At 32.5% G+C, this 17,483-nt stretch overlaps 1 protein-coding gene across 1 annotated transcript; it reads right to left on the reverse strand.

Annotated features, from left to right (window-relative positions):
• Positions 1–2,669: 2,669 nt before the first annotated feature.
• On the reverse strand, positions 2,670–17,110 carry LOC132550066 (ras-related protein Rab-14). Its single transcript, XM_060214076.1, has 8 exons — positions 17,004–17,110; positions 16,714–16,759; positions 15,788–15,919; positions 13,801–13,867; positions 11,841–11,928; positions 10,373–10,403; positions 9,477–9,545; positions 2,670–8,335 (listed from the first exon to the last, which is right to left on the reverse strand). The coding sequence occupies exons 1-8, from the start codon at positions 17,107–17,109 to the stop codon at positions 8,230–8,232; spliced, it is 645 nt and encodes a 214-aa protein (XP_060070059.1). The 5' UTR covers position 17,110; the 3' UTR covers positions 2,670–8,229.
• Between the last annotated feature and the right edge of the window lie 373 nt (positions 17,111–17,483).

The following is a 17,483-nucleotide window of genomic DNA, read 5'->3' on the forward strand; positions in this document are numbered from 1 at the left end:
TTAAGATAACGTCTGTCTTTTGATTCTTTGGGAATACATGTAATTATGCCTTGGCATTGAAAATCTGATAAAGTCCCATGTTTATATGCAAAATTTATTGAGTTTCGAACAAAGTATTGTAGGTCTTTCCAAAACATTTTATAAAATTCAGCTGTTAGTCCATCAGATACCGGACTTTTCCCGTTCTTCATATTTATTAGAGCCTTACTACATTCTTGTACCGTAATTTTACCTTCACAACTATTTTTATCTGTCTCTGTTAATGTTACACCATGATTAAACATTGAAGAATTTATATTACAATTTTCTTTAGATGTGAAGAGGTTTTTATAGTATAATTTTTCTTCTTCCAAAATTTGTTTATTATCTGTTATAAGATTATCGTTATTTGTTATCAATTCTATTATAGTTTTATTCACATAATTTCTTTTTTTTGTAATCTACAAAAATATTCTGTACTTTTTTCCCCCATTTCATACCATTTTGCCCGGGATCTGAGAATTACACCATCTATTTTCTGTTTTTTTGTATTTTCTAACTCTTTTTTAACCTTTTCTAGTTCCTCTAATACTTCATCATTTACATTTTCATTAACTTCATCTTCCAACTTTGATATTCTAGTTTCAATATCTTTCTCTTTTTTCTTCTTTTCCTTTGAGCATCTGATTGAGTATTCAATAGAGAGACTTCTAATTTTCATTTTAATAATTTCTAAAAACTATTGATCATTAATTCTAAGAGTAATATTTTCCAAGTCATTAAAATCTCCTGATACTATAAATTCTTCTACTGTGTCCTTTATACAATTACTTACTAATTCCACATATTTTTTATCTCGAAGTAAAGCAGAATTTAGTTTCCAGTACCCTTTCCCACTATTGTTATCTTCTTTTATACATTTTAATATAATACAAGAATGATCTGTTTTGTACCCTGGTAATATATCTGTATCCGATACAATAGTTGAAAGTTCATCAGATATCAAATAATAGTCTATAGCATATTTGCCTGTGGAATGACAGTGATGTTCCACCTTTCACTTGCTGATTCCCTTCTATATATCGCATGTAGTATTTGGAGGGGTAATCAGCTAAAGTGTAGCACATCAAGTATACAATAATCAGGGCAATGATCACTGATTTCATACTCTGACAAAAAAAAAAAAAAACCCTGAGATGCTGAATGGGTCTGCAGAACTCACCTGGTATATATATACCAGCCAAATATCATACTTCTAGACCTTTTAGTTCATGAGAAGGAGTTGTTTAAAGATTTAAAAAATTTGACCCGTGACGGTGAATATTGTTCAAGGTCATTTCTTTTCGCAAATTTTGTCAAGCTTCATTCTGGGAACATACCAGCCAAATACCATTCCTCTAGGCCTTTACGTTCATGAGAAGAAGTTTTTAAATGTTTTAACAAATTTGACCCCGGCGACCTTGAATATAAGTCAAGGTCATTTCTTTTCACACAATCTGTCAGGCTTTATCCTAGGAACATACCAGCCAAATATCAAAACATTTGTTATTGAGAAGTTGTTTAAAGGAAAAAGTTGACGCCGGCCAGCTGAGCTACAAATAAGAGGCCCAAGGGCCTTAACGGTCACAATGCTTATTGTAACATGTCATAGAAATGATTTTGTTGAAAAAGTAATTTAACTTTAACTATATTGTACACATAAGGCAAATGTAAATTGTGTATACATTAACTGTTGTCACATACTATGGCTTCTAACCAAGTTTGAATTGAAAGAAATTACACTCAAGGATTTTCCTATATAAAACCTTCAATCCAGGAACAGTAGAACATCTTTGAAATTTCAGTCAATTTGACCCATTTTTGACCCCGCCCATCTATCCCTCAGGGGGTAGTCAATATCAATATGTGCCTCTCATCAAACTATCAGCTTACACTTATGAAAAAATATCAAAACTATTTCTGAAAAAAATAAAAAACAAAAAACAAATTATGCTCAAAAATGTAATTTTCCTATATGAAATACAGCTAATGTTATCTCTTCCCCTAAGGGAAATGTGACACCCTGGGGTCATGGAATTTACAGTTTTGGTAAAGAATCTGAAGATTTTAAAAATTTCAGTTAATTTGACACATATCTGGTCTCATCCAACTGCCCCTGGAGATCTGTCGAGGTCAATGTGAAACTCATAAAACTGCTATCTTAAACTAATAATTCTAACCAGGTTTGAACGTTTTCCATTAAAAAATAAACAAATAATGTGCAAAAATGTGATTTTCCTATATAAAATACAGCAAATTTTACCTTCACCCCTCGGGGACATTTAAGACCCTGGGACCATGAAATTAAAAATTTTGGTAAAGCATCTGAAGGCCTTGCCATACATATAGAGTACTTGATTCTATCATACCTAGTCTTGAGAAGAAGAATTTTGAAGTTTCAATCATTTTGACCCTTTTCGGCCCCATTCCTCATGCCCCTGGGGTTTGGGGACCATACAATTAACAATTTGTTGTGCCTTTAGCTTTGGAAGATTTTGGTAGTTTCATTGAAATTGGATCTGGATTTTTTTCCAGATGTCTAAATTGTTGAAAGATTAAGATGAACAACACACAGACAAAAGGGGATTGTAATAGGTCACCCTGAAATTTTGTCTCAGATGACCAAATAAAAAACAAAAAAGAGCTCCTTTCCTCTCATTTATTACAGTATTTACATACCGATATCACAATGTGTTTATAACGAGTGATGGTTTGTTGTACAAGCACTTCAGATTTAAAACTGATTAATGTAAAATATGGACCTCCTAAGAATGAAGTACAGTGGACTATGAGTCACACCAATACAACCATGGTCCTCAGTGTACAGTATACACAAGGTCAGTTTACGGGTTTTTCAAAAACTTATTTTTAAAGTAGTTATTGTAGCCATTTCTGTCATTATCCAATCAATGTACAAACTAGTTTCAACAAATACCTTACTGACAAAAATTTACATGAGGTTAATAAGAGTCCAATGTCTTTACGCTTAAATCACAGCGTACATACAATTCACTTTTCAAGTTTGCCAAACATTCACTTTCTAAATAAAGAATATGCTGAATAAAAATGTACAGTTAAATCAAATGAAAAAAACATACAGCAATGTATGGAGTATAACTTACAATAAACAAAATGAGCATAACTTCATAAAAAGTACATACTGGTTTCATTCTGCTAGCTAATTCTGAAGAAACATTGAGGAGCTTACTAGACAAATGTACTGGTAGCTCTCAACTGAAAGTTGAAGACTTGACTCACTGCATTTTTGTTTTATTGATCTGTATACCTCATTCACATAACGTTCCCCCCTCCCCCGCATTAACTATTTACATACCTTTCTACACAGTTATAGATCAATGAAAACATAAATTTGTACCCTAAATTAGAGTTTTCTGGCTTGGTTACTATGGAATCATTAACCACAAGCTGAAAGTGAACTACAGAGAAGTGTTAGTTAATTCAATCACAATTCCCTTGATGTTTTCCCCAGAGAAAATCCATCAAATTTTTTAGTATGTGCTTCTGAATTTATTCCTTGCATAAAGGTGATTGAAATCTTTACCAAGACCTGAAGTCTGTATCACAATGACAACACTGCCTAAATTCCTAATCAAATGAACTGGTAAAAAGACAGAAGTTCAAATAAGCAATATCTTAAATATCTGAAAGTATTCAAACATACTTATAAGAAATAATCATGAAATATACATATATGTTGATTAAAATGTCCACATTCCTCTTAAGCTATACATGTATTCTTTTACTTCTGAAAACCACTCAAGGTAACTGATCCCAGTATAAATGTGTAGATGAAACAGATCTTCAGATGTTTAGCACAACACATTCATCTGACAAAAAAACATTAGTCTCTCAGGGAAATAAAATCACACACAAAAGAAATACATCAGATTTATTACTCATAAAACCATACCAAAATGACTAACTATGTTTCAGTTTCATCACCGACGAAATTAATAAGTAAATTTTTCAAGCTGATCCTCGGTCCACCTTTAACAAAGTTTATTTTGTAAAGGGAGATAAACCTAAGTTCAGTCATAAAAGCCAAGAATACAGTTTATCATTATGACAATTATGTTTTTGTTGACCTTTCCGAAAAAACATTATGCTTCTTTTGAATTGCTTCAAGTAAAATTGGATAGAATATGTCAAATTTTCCTCATTAATTAAAAAAAAACACTGTGTGATTCAATGAAGCCACAGTCATTTAAATTGTCCAACCTGTCTTGGTAACAAACTTCAAGCACTGCATTACTGTTTTTATTTCTAAAATGGCAGTAAGACATACCTGTTATGACATGTCAAGTGATACACAATAAATTATTGACCTTGTCTAGTAACACGAGTTAAACCTCTTATATCTTGAAACTGATTTCATTCACAATACACAGAATTTTAACGACTTATAAAACCCATGATCTCTTGCCAGTTCAGCTTTCAGAAAAAACATTGAAGTATCTAGAATTTTTCTTTGCATGAAAAGATCAATTGACAATTAAAAGGCAGTAAACTACAAAATATAGTAAAATGAAGAAATCAACATCAGAAGTTGATTTCCTTTTTATTATTATTTGCATGGAACATAAATTGTATAATCATATAAATAATACATTACAAAGATATATATATATATAGAGGGTAATATATAATTTTCACAAGTACTTGCACATGGAAACAAGACATTTCCTGTAACACAACAATATATATATATATAAGTTTTTCACATAGCTTCCAAAGTCCATACAAAATGGGTGGGATAAGATGGCTTAATCAATTTCCAATTTCTACCCTGTTTTACATGGGTTTGTGAAAAGTTCCAGGAGCAGTCAGCGTTTTTTTTCCTGGTGAGTTTTTATCGTGCAAGCTTAAAGGATATCTATATATATAATTACCACAGGTAACTTCAAATATTTCTTTCATTACTACAGACCTGTACAAATAAAGAATAGCTTCAAATAAGTATCACTTTAATCAATTTACATCATCTGGTATGTTAAAAATTTGTAGCAAAGTAAACATCAAATTCCATTTTACATCATCAATCTTTCTACTACTATATTTTTATTCAGGAAGTGTTTGAAGCATGCTTATTTCTTTGTTTTTCAGGATTGTAGTGAGACTGTACTGATCTAATTGACAAATATTTAATGTAAGAACAGGCTGCTACTCTTTGAAACAATAAAATTATTCGGAAATGTTTGACTGTGTAAGCAAAAATTACACTTTGGTTCTTGTTACATAACACAATATTTTTATAATTTTATTTATTCAAAGCTTTTCAGTTGATAGAACTTTTTCAAATTGAGTTCATTCTGTCCATATCTCTACTAGAACTGCTCTAGTTTGTTCTAAATAGGTACAAATTTTTTCCCATAAAAATGCAATAAAATTTTTTATATTTACAATAAAAAAGAAATCTTAATGTATAATGAAACACCATTTATTTTTGCTTTCAATTTAATTGAAAGGACAGTGAATTTTAAATATCAAAGAGAACTTCTTTTACCAAACCCATTCATTCTCTCACAGAGTGATAAATACCCTAAATATCTACACTAACCTAAAATAAATTTCAAGCTACACAAAGGTAATGTTAAATGAAAGAGCCACAAGAAAGAAACACTTCTACTCTTTATTTTAGTTGAAAATGTGCTCTCAGTATTGAAGTTCCTTTTCACATGTCATGTTATATTTCTTTTCAGAAAAAAACAGGATTTAGCTAACTAAAACCACCATGTCACCATTATGCAATGTAAGATGTGATAAGAGTTGGTTGATGGTGTCATTAATACACAGAATAATCTGATCAATCACTTTTAGCTAATTAACATGTTATCTGTTATTAAGACTATTTACAATGAAGCTAGATCACAATAACAAAGCATCACACACATTCCACATGTATATACACACAGTACAATTCGAATATGTAAGCGTTTCTGCTGTACAAATAACCTCCATGAAATACCTTGTTTGCTGTCAATATTTCAATTGTTACCAGTTAAAAAGAATGTCAGTTTCAACCATGAAAATTTTTAGGCAGATAGCTCAAAAACCAATAAGAAAACAGTTGCTGTTCCGACTGATATTTCTGTTATACAACGAAAAGCTTCTGAGGTTGATACAGATGAAGTGTTCATGAGTGATTAAATATATGCGTGAATATACAATACCGTAAAGTTATTTCACAATAGATATTGGTAAGGGGTGGGAGGCACTTTATATTGATCCAAAATATACAATTATATGTGGTAGAGTCTTCAAGATAGTAAACTATCAATTTCAACTTAAAAAAATTGTTGCCTTCGAAATCCTGCCTCCCACCCATCACATTGTAACCAATATTGAAATAGTAAAAATGCTGTAAATTACAAGGTAACTGCTGTACAGCATTATCATATGAAGAATGACATGCCAAGTAATAGTGTTCAGTGCTGTAAACATGTTAATTGCTTAGTACCATCAGTGACAAGAAGTTAGCTGTAAAAGTATTACCTTAAGACTAGTGAAGTGTAACACCTTTGTTATGTTTTCTTATTTAAAACTGATATCCTTCATGGTATATCTGACAAGAGATAACTAAAACCTGGCTGTGTAATAACCTGTCTAATGTTCACACAAGATTTATCTTTCTTCTTCATATTGCTTCTAATACTACATATATGATATGTATCATAAATTAGCCAGTTCCAAATTACAACCTATGTAAGACATCATACATGTCAGATAACGCAGAACGTCAGACATATTCCTATAACTGTTGGACATTCTATACACTAAAACAGTCTGTAAATCATACAAGTTTTCAATTTACAGTCTCCCTGTGATACAGAACTTATGTAAATACATCATATATACTGTTTAATTAAATCTATCTGCTTGACATAACTAAAAGGATACCTATTATATCGCTAATGAAATGAGAGATGGTGGTCAACTGTCACCATGTGATCAACATGAAAGTGGACTATCATTTAAAATGAATGAATTTGTCTTACCGTGGTTGGAAGTGACCAAATGATATAGATAACAGTACATTCTAGCACTTGAAAGAGAAAATGTGAGGTTACAACATCATAAACTACAATCAATTAAGTGTATATTGACATTGATATCACTTCAACTAGCCTGACAAGGTGGAGACATGATAACTTGTACTTTCAATGCACTTCAATGAACATGGAATATCAATCCTTTTATAACTAGATAACGTTTAAATCTAAAATCTGTTGCCAAAAGTCAAAGACAAAGTACATACCGAATTTGTATGTGTATATGTAATTTCAAAGAATGTGTCACAAAACCAAAACACCAGTTAAGATCAAAAGGAATTAAAGAGAAAGATAAATATTAGTGCTGGTATGAGGAGCTTAGTGTGTGTTATACCATATAACTACTAAACAATATCTGTACAGCAGCTGTGAGTTGGAAACATACATTTTTTTTTAAATGTCATTCAACGATTGCACATACAAATATGATGCGTGTAGATTCTCAACTTGTACAGAAAAAAATTGAAGAATGTTTTATCTCATAGGATATACATGTATCATGTGGACAAAATATCACATATAATATGGCTTCTCTCACACATCACAAAACTCATCATTCAGTCTCGTCACTCGCATGTCCACCATTGCCAAATACACAAGTCATGCTGACTAATAAACGCAGCATCCTGTTTCACATCCATATGCCTCTTCAGGCAACTCAATCCTCGTTGTTCATTGGGGCCATAAATTTTTTTTCATCAATAAGTAAAAATTCTTTTCTACAAAAAGAGTAAGAAAATCAAAGATACCAACCAATATTATATATTAAGCAAAGACAATCTTTCATCTACTTCAGTTGGACAAAATTTGACAAACTATTACAGCAACTTTTATAACAGAATCTTCGAAGTGACAAAAATTTTCATGCAAGATTTGATCATAAAGTTCTAAACAAATCATAAAATTATTTTTTTGTTTTCTTCTATTTTTAAGGTGCTTGGTTTTAACTGCAATTTACAAGTGAACAACAATGAGTTTTTGAGGTTTGGAAAATGACCCAAAAATACTCGTGTGTGTGAAAGAGTTTTCTCCCTTCTTTTTCACTCTCCTTCATGCATGTGTCCATGGAATGGATAGTTTGTAATTATAGATTTGTACAGTGTGTACAGCTCTCATCATACGTCACACAGCGTCCATGCTATTAACAAGCGCAGCCCTCTTTGTTGGGTGCTTGGTCATTATTTATCGCATTCCTTGGCGTTGCAGGTTTGTGCTGTACCCCAGACTCCGCTGCATTGAGGTCCAAACTGAAAAAGTTGACACAATGCGTCATGATTTGGAATAGCAACCAATCCTTTTTGTCCAGAAAACTTTGCCTATCAAGGACTTTTTCTGCTATGTTTTTCAAAGACAACTTACAACATTTGAAACATATTATTTCAATGCAAACAACTATAACATCATCCTTTTTATACAACACTGTTATTGACACTAGTAATATATATCTATGTACAATATCAAAAGTCACTCCATTTTGTTGTTATATCTGTCTAAGTACCTATAAAGATCTATACAAGTAATACTGTATTGAAAGATACTAGAAATACAAGTACATAAGTAATATAGATAGATACTAGATACTACATGTAGTAATACATGTCTGTATAATATTGAAAGATTCTAGAAATATTTGTGTATGTATAATGTTGGTAGATAATATAAATATTTGTCTATGTATAATGTTGGTAGATACTGGAAACATTTATTTGTGTATAATGTTGATGGGTACTAGAAATATTTGTCTGCAAAATATTGATAAATACAAATCTAAGTTTATATATAATATTGAAAAAGGTGAATTATAATAATTCAATTTTTTAATGATATATTGTGATTGCAAACATTTTTAAGTCGAAAAATACAACTTTTACATAAGAAACTCCATTTGGTACTTACACTTATATCTTAACTTATGCTGTAACAATTCTTACTGTGACCTATTATTATTAGGACACTAGGACACTTTTCGATATTAAAAGCAAATGAAGACATAGAACATAAAATTTCTTCTGAGATGAGGTAAAATAACTCTACAAACCATCTACTATCTAGCAATTCTAAAAACCGTAACTTAAATAAAACAATTGTTCTTCACTTGTACCGGCTGAAGTACTCTTAGACAACATATAATATTTTCCTTATTGACTTTAAATTTAAACTTGCTTTATTTTACAATAATTCTAAAAGACTTTTTCTAACTTCTATTAATCACTCTTGTTTGCCTAGACTGAAACGTGCGAGGGGTCTAACTGTTGTTGGCCTGGACTGAAACGTGCTAGGGGTCTTACTGTGGGAGGACACCAGATCATCCACGTGGTGATGCAGTTTCCTTCCACAGTATTGATATTGTACATATTAATGCCTGGTACATTAAAAAGTAATCTTTACCTTCCATCTTGTATATTTTGGTAGATTTTCTTTGCTGTATCTAAGAAAGCATCTTCTACATTATCACCACTGGAAAGAAAAAGAACATTTGAAAGCAGGTGTCTATCATCAGCAGTCCTGATAAATAAATAATTGAAACTTATGCTTTACAATTTATTACAAGAGTAAAATATTATTAATATATCACATGTACATCAGATGCCAGAACAAATGAATGCATGCTTACATTTCATTATATTTAAATATTAGTCACTAATCATTAAAATGAAAAATGTCATTTGGAATCCATTGTATGCCAAGGCAGGTCCAAAAAGCTCAATTTAAAATTTCAATCTTATAAGATTCACTGTATAGTGATTAATGAATGCTGGAATACATTACATTTTGCCTCAAACTAGAAAATGTCTGTAAGACATGAATGCCCCCGCCCCCCATGTGAAATAATAGTGAAAGGTCCGAAAGAGATGATTTTGTTAATTTGTATGCAACTATGTACAACTGAAGTTTCATACTTAAATTGACAAGTTGATTTAATGTACATGAATTTGGAATTTTGTTCTCTGGAAAAAATGAGGGAGTATATTAGTTCCTTATGCCTTAAAACCCACAAGTACCAAATTATGTAGAAACAAGATGATGTTCCTCTTTTTTGAGTTATCTCCCCCTGGTGGCCATCTTTTTTTACAATGCCGAGAAATTCACCACTGCATGAGGTCTTTCCATACTTGATATTTGTATGAAGTTTCATGAAAATTGCCTTCCGAATGAAGTTGTTAGGTGGTATATACTGATTTGGGACGCAACGCGACGGACGGACATGGGCAACGCTATATGCCCCCGGCCATAAATGGCGGGCGCATAAAAAAAAGAGAGAAAGTTCATTAAGGTATACTCACGTTTTGGCACTGCACTCCAAAAACATCAAACCTGAAGATTGAAAAAATGAAAGGTTTTACCAAAAACAGGTATATTTGAATGTACACAGTTAAACTGAATTAACTAACACCTACACCAAAGTGGCATTTGCTATTCCTCTTCTTTGAAGAAGTGAGCTAAAGATGTTCACGATATTGAGGTGTTATTTCTAGGGATGTCAATTTAACAGATTACTATCAAATATTCATTTTTATGTTAATTCCATACAGAATGTGACTTTCACTTTAAGAGGGCAGTCATTACACAAGAGGCCTACCTTACTGTACTGTTAACATTTTATGAATACAGTACCTGCAGTGATTCAATGTTTTCAATATGATGAACGAAACACAACTAGGTATACGAAAAATGTTAGTTGTGAGATATGAGATCAATTTCTAGGCCTATGAGCTCGGTAAAAATGCAAAAACAGCAGGGAAATATGTCACAGGAAATGGTAAGAAGTGAAGACACATATTCTCTCATATTTCAGAACTTGGAAAAAAAGAATGTTATCAAAACATATTAATGCCTTTTTATCAATTTAATGATTGTAATAGTGCTTCACAGCATAAATTATTTCACTATTAATGTATCTATGAAAATAATGCTAAATCCACATCCGGTTCAGTGGTGGTGGTCAACATAGCTATTAAAATGTCTGCAGGAAGACCAGTTACATCTGTTATTCCATCCATGAACATCTAACAGATATGACCTGGTTAAATGCTGATTAAAGTGACCAACAATAGTTAAGACCAATCTTCAGGACAATATTACAGATATGACTTTGATCTTTGCTGGTGTGAAATTTACCTTAATAGGGGTGACGTAAAGCCCTCCCTTGATAAGCTAATTAGTGTCATGATGAATTATACTACTTCAAACACTAATACTACTTTGATGATTTTGCTGACAAAATTATATTCAGAATGAAAATTTGACAATTCACCAACAATGACTGAATTGATTTTATCTACCCTCAAAACATTGACATAAATCAATTGTGAAAAGGAGTATTTGAATATCATTTTTGTATTCAAATATCTTCCAACCACACAAATATTTGTGACATCCCTAGTTATTCTTTTCATTGATTATGATGAAAAGAAATATATAATTGAGGTCAAAACCAAACGTCTTTCTAAAACCGAGTTCATGCATTGTTTTGTTTAACCAGACAAGAGACCAACTAGAATGAACAGTTCCAGTGATTTTCTATGTTGGAACATGTTACAGAAATCATTTCACAAACAAATTAAGGTAAGTTGAACTACATTATCCATATAATGCAAACATACAATGTGCATGACATTAAACTACCAAAACAAAATACTAATCTATAACATAGTTTGAAATTTCTCCAATTAAACAATAAATGCTTAAAAATGTGTCTTTTTTATTTAACTATGATAAACTTTACTCTTTCCTGAAGTAAATCAATGTTACCATTTTCATCTGCAAATTGTTTTGCTTCTTCATATGTTACATCTCTCTGTGCTTCTAAATCAGATTTGTTTCCAATCAAAAATATTACCTGTAAGAAAACGAAAAGAAATTGTATATTAAATATGAAGGTACAGATATGGAGTAGTGACAGGAATCATTCAGATATCATGATTGGTCCTTTATCTCACTTAAAATCAACTGATAGAAGATAAAGTTGGGAAATTCTATCAGTTATTTTAAGAAAAAATAATGTATGATTTTGCATCATAAATTATGTGTTTAGTTTAATGAATTCTGAAAAACTCAGTGACTAGAAAATGTAAGCCATGAATAACCTCTCAAGCATACATCTAGTGTAGTGAATTTTCTAAATCCTTTGATATTTGCTGACCTCGTATCAACAGCATTTATTTTACTTTTTTCATCTTATTGAGAACACAGCACTTTTGAAACAATGACTCCACCATTTGAACATGAAAGAAATTACAAATCATGTTATTCATTGTAATTCATCAAATTATTTCAGGAAAGCCATCTAACCACAGACTAAAGTGTCTAATAGGAATACCATCTATATAGAAACCCAGACATAGTAGAATATACGCATATCCCCTGCCAATAAATTGTTCAGGACTTATTTTAAAGAAAATACAAATATTGAAATGGTAATAATGTGTGAAAATTTTAACTGGAAAAAAGAAAGCATACCAAGTTTTAAAGACATGAGCAGAATACTAAACGAAATCTCAGGACAAGATTAAAAAAATGCTGAAAATAACCAAAGGCAATAACATTTCGAAATTTCGTTGAATCAAAATGCTGTTCACAAGAACATAATTCCTTGTAGTTTCTAAGCCTACCAAGTTGCATAGAAATGTAATGTAACCATGTAATGGTTAAAAAGATTCCAAGAAATTGGGTTGAGAAAACTGAAAAGTGAGTGGGGAGATCTCCAGACATATCAATATCATGAACTCAACAAGGGGCAATAACTTAAGTTTACTAAGTTAGAAATTAATCATTTGAAAACTGTGGGGGGAGATCTCTGAACAAGGTTAACATTATGAAAACAACAAGATGCAGTTACTATTCCAAGTACAAATTAAAAAATTCCAATTACAGCCATTCAAGAAAACGTGATTTTCATGTTATGTTTTTAACTTCACTAAGTTTGAAAAAATGATTGATTGAAAGTGTGGGAGGAGATTTCAAGTTCACTGATACATGTTGTCAGAATTTTTGCAGTGAGCATAAAATTGACCGGTTTGTACATGTGCTGACATAGTTGTGACCTTAAGCAAGACATTTCACCATAATAGATCCGAATTGCATGTAGCAGGCCTTTTATATGCATGTTGTTTAGTAAGGCACCATCAACCATTCTGAAGAGATTCCACCTTAAAATGACCGTCTGGCTTTCTACAGGCCGATGAAACCAGCAATAAATGATATTTGTGATGAATATTTGTATTATTATTTTATCAATCTACTATTACCTGCACACATTAGGGTATCAAGATATAAGATAAAGGACCCATCCATCCACCAGTAAAAGTGACACAGATTTGGCTCTATGTCTCAATACACCAAAAAATAGCATTCAACTGTGGTAAAAAAACTGTGTACCTGTATATCAACATATATCACATTTTCAGCTTTTAATATTAATTTCGTCTGGATTCTCAATAAATGTTAACTGTTGCTAAACTTGCACTGGCCCTTTTAAGTTTTTTTTTAAAGTTAGACGCTTGTAAGAGTGAAATGTTTCTGTGACCAGTTGGTATCCACACACACATAATTTATGTCAAGTCAATGAACAATATTATGTTGCGATACATATTGTTATACAGTCTCATGATATGCTTCTGGTGTATCATTACACCTCAAGTATTAATACTTGTTCTGCTTGTCCATCAACCAGCGGTTATTTATGAAGTTATGAATCTATAGTAATACTTACTGTATTAGGGTTTGTAAGGTTCCTTGCGTCTGTTAACCAGCTGCTAAGATGATTATATGTACTCCTCCTGTAATGAATAGAGAAAGGGAATGCAGTAATAACAAACACAAACTGGTACAAATTATTGATGACAGAGACTTTGAAAACAGAAAAAATCTAGTAACCATGTATCTAATTTACATGTAAGATTAATACTATGTATCTGGAGAGAAAACAATATTTCTTAATATAAACAATATGAACAATGACTTATTACAAAAATTTAAGGTTTCTGTTGAAGAGAAATGTTTATTTATATTTTTTACATTTTTTTTACTTCATAAATAAAAAGAAAAAAATATTCCAGTTGCCATTCTCTCATTTATGGTTTTCTTTTGATCATCACTGCACTCCTTAATAAATATACTGAAACGAAAAAGAAATGCAACACGGCAAACTTAAATGTATTTTTCTATTAAGTTGAAATTAAATTTACAATTCATTTCATTATAAGTCATATCAAATGACCAAAGATTCCATTTTAATTTTAAAAACAAAGATTGGTTTAGGTAATTTTGCACAATAATTTATCAAATGAGCCGGGGGTGGCATTTGTTTCAAGTAAAACGTCAGTACCGAGTATGGGCACCATTTTTCTGGATTGCAGCTCTTACATGCCTTGTCATGGAGTCGATCAGGCGATTCACTTGTGCAACAGTGATGTTGTTGCATTCCTTCACAAGGGCTTTTCCAACTGTTGTAACGTTGGTGGCGGATTACGACGTTTTCTAACGCGCCTGTCTAAGATATCCCACCTCATCATGTTGACATTGTTGGCGTTCAGAAAGTCTTTGCTAAGCCTGGCGACATGTGCTCTAGCATTATCTTGCTGTAGCGTAATGTTGTGCTGAAGAACAAATGGTACGGCAACAGGCTCTAAAATGTCATCATGGTATCTTTGGGCTGTTAGATTGTTGTGGACAATGACAAGGGGAGTTTTATGACCATGACATATGCCAACCCACACCATAACACCGCCACCTCCAAAGCGATCTCGCTCAACCACAAAACAATCAGCGTAATGTTCTCATGTACGCCTAAAAACATGTTTACGTCCGTCTGCCCTATACAACGTGAATCTTGATTTGTCCAATATAAGGATACCACGGCCTTAATCCAGTTTCACGCAGATGGTTCAAAACAGTGTCACAGCTGATTCTATTATTGTGGGTACCAGGAATAACATTGGCAGTTTCTGTTGCTGTTAAAAATCTGTTGCGCAAGTGCATCAGTCTAATGGTGCGATCTTGACGTCGGGTGGTAACTCGTGGACATCCGGATCTTGGATGATCAGCCGTTGTTCCTGTGTCTCTCAAACGTTTGAAGAGACGAGAGATGGTGCTTCTGTGTACTCCAAACATCCTCGCAACCTTTGTCTGAGCGACGGCGTTACGCTGATTTTGGTTTAGCCTTCCCATTTCAATCAGACGCCATTCAACATTTATACACTGGATTTTGTTGCTGGCACAATCAGAGACAATTTTGTGACCTTCAGATTACAAAATGAAATATACAGTGAAGGTTGCATGTGCAATTTGCGTTATTTGCCCCGCAGGCATTGATGTGCGTATCGATACAGCATATAACCCAGCCATCATGCGCGATTGATTACAGTAACTGCTAAGACACCTGGATAAAATTTGGAATGCTTTGGTTTGTGTTAATGCAAAAATCTATTTATTTTTCCATGTTGCGTTTCTTTTTCGTTTCAATATACATTAATATGCCAGAGTTTCGTGATTTATGAAAACACTCTAGATCCTTAGAAATTCAGGATTTTATGGAGTATTGTTGTTATGATGAACTAACTTTGTCACTGATTGATCCTTTGTTATTTCCAGCCAAATGACTGACTGAAAATGCCCATATCAAAACACTGGAGCAATTCATCTTGTACAGCATGACAGCATCAGCTACATAACAACCCCCTACAGAAACTACTACCAACCTTGTAATATCATAGACCATAAGGGCTCCAGCAGCCCCTCTGTAGTAACTCCTGGTTACTGCTCGGAACCTTTCCTGGCCGGCTGTATCCCAAATCTGAAGCTTTATCTTTTGACCTGATACCTCTATAATTCTAAAATCAATAAAGAATATTTTCAAAAAAGTCTGATAATCTGATTTCAATATTCATAAAAATTATTGCAGGTAATTTTTAAAATTTTGTGTACAGATTTTCTCTCTCCCTACTGTGCATGTTTATTTGTTCTTTGGTAACAATATCTCTACTTTGTTACAAAAATACCAACTTGAATTAATTACTCCACCGTGACATATGACACTGAAACATTCTTTCTTCATATCAAACAGAGTTTCATATAATATAGCAGGGCTCTCACACCCCATTTTGGGACTGGGGCCTGAGGCCCTTAGATTTGGGAAAAATAACGGTGTTTTCCTTAGAATTAGGACAACTTTTGGTCTAAATTGGGAAAAAATCATACTATTTTGCATTGGGAATTGGCCCCAAATCTGTCAGCTTTTTCCCTTTATCATGACCAGTCCCAAAATCAAAAGAGCATAACCAGGCACCAAAGACAATGTACATATTAAATTTCTGAAGGATCAACCCTGTACTGTTCTCATGAAATAGTGATAACAATATTTCAAAATAAAAATCAATCCTGTACTTCTAAAAAATAGCGATAATTTTTGTTGTCAAAATCTAAAATTGCCTTTTTTTTGCTGGCCAGTCCCAAAATCAAAATGCACAACTAATGACCAAAGGGAACATACATATGAAATTTGAGAAAGATCCATCCACTACTCCCTGGGAAATAGCTGTATAGCAAGAATTGATTATGAACAGAAGACAGACAAAGATGATGATGGTTTAATACTGAATTTGAATGTGATCACAAAGCTACTTACCTAGTACCAAACTCGACACCTATCGTGTGTGGACAATCTGCCATAACTGAAAAAGTTATTTACACATTTTTTGAAATATTTCTATTTGTCAATAATTGTATAATTACACATTCTTGGGGATTTAAATAAATCATCTACCTAATAATATAAACAAACTTATCAGGTAGCATCATAAATTCGTATCTTTCTGATAGCTGAAAGCCACAATAATTTTACTTACTCTAGTAATACATCAATCACATTGTATGTTACCGATAGTCTGGATATGAATTAGATAAATTTGAACTTACACTTTTTTTCTGTAAACTGGTGTAAGAGACATGACTTTCCTACACCCATGTCTCCTATAATGATATATTTAAATATATAGGAGTAGTTGTAAGGGCCCGCCGCCATCGCTGTAAAAATTCCTATGCAAAAAAAAGAAACAAACAAAGGTAGTTTATATATTTTCAATAAACAAGCTAATTCTTTATGTGAGACGACCCAACCCTCTATTGAGACAAAGTCAAAGTAAATGTATTTTGATACATTATATATATGTGTAGTGTTCTTATATGTATTCTACCTGACCTGTCCCGGATATAAGGATTAAATATCTTCTAGCTTCACGCTAGGAGGAAGTTCCCTTTATCTTTGGTATACGTAGAGCAGCCAACTCAGGGTGTGCAGCCTGCAGGTTTGATATCCTACAGAGGCACACTACCCCTTTCTCATCAATTCATCAACTTTGAAACTGGAACAAATGCACTTTATCTCATGAAAAAATA

The sequence above is a fragment of the Ylistrum balloti genome, unplaced genomic scaffold (genome assembly GCF_031769215.1).
Source record: "Ylistrum balloti isolate Yb309-2 unplaced genomic scaffold, AGI_CSIRO_Ybal_v1 Utg370104, whole genome shotgun sequence".
NCBI lineage: Eukaryota > Metazoa > Mollusca > Bivalvia > Pectinida > Pectinidae > Ylistrum > Ylistrum balloti.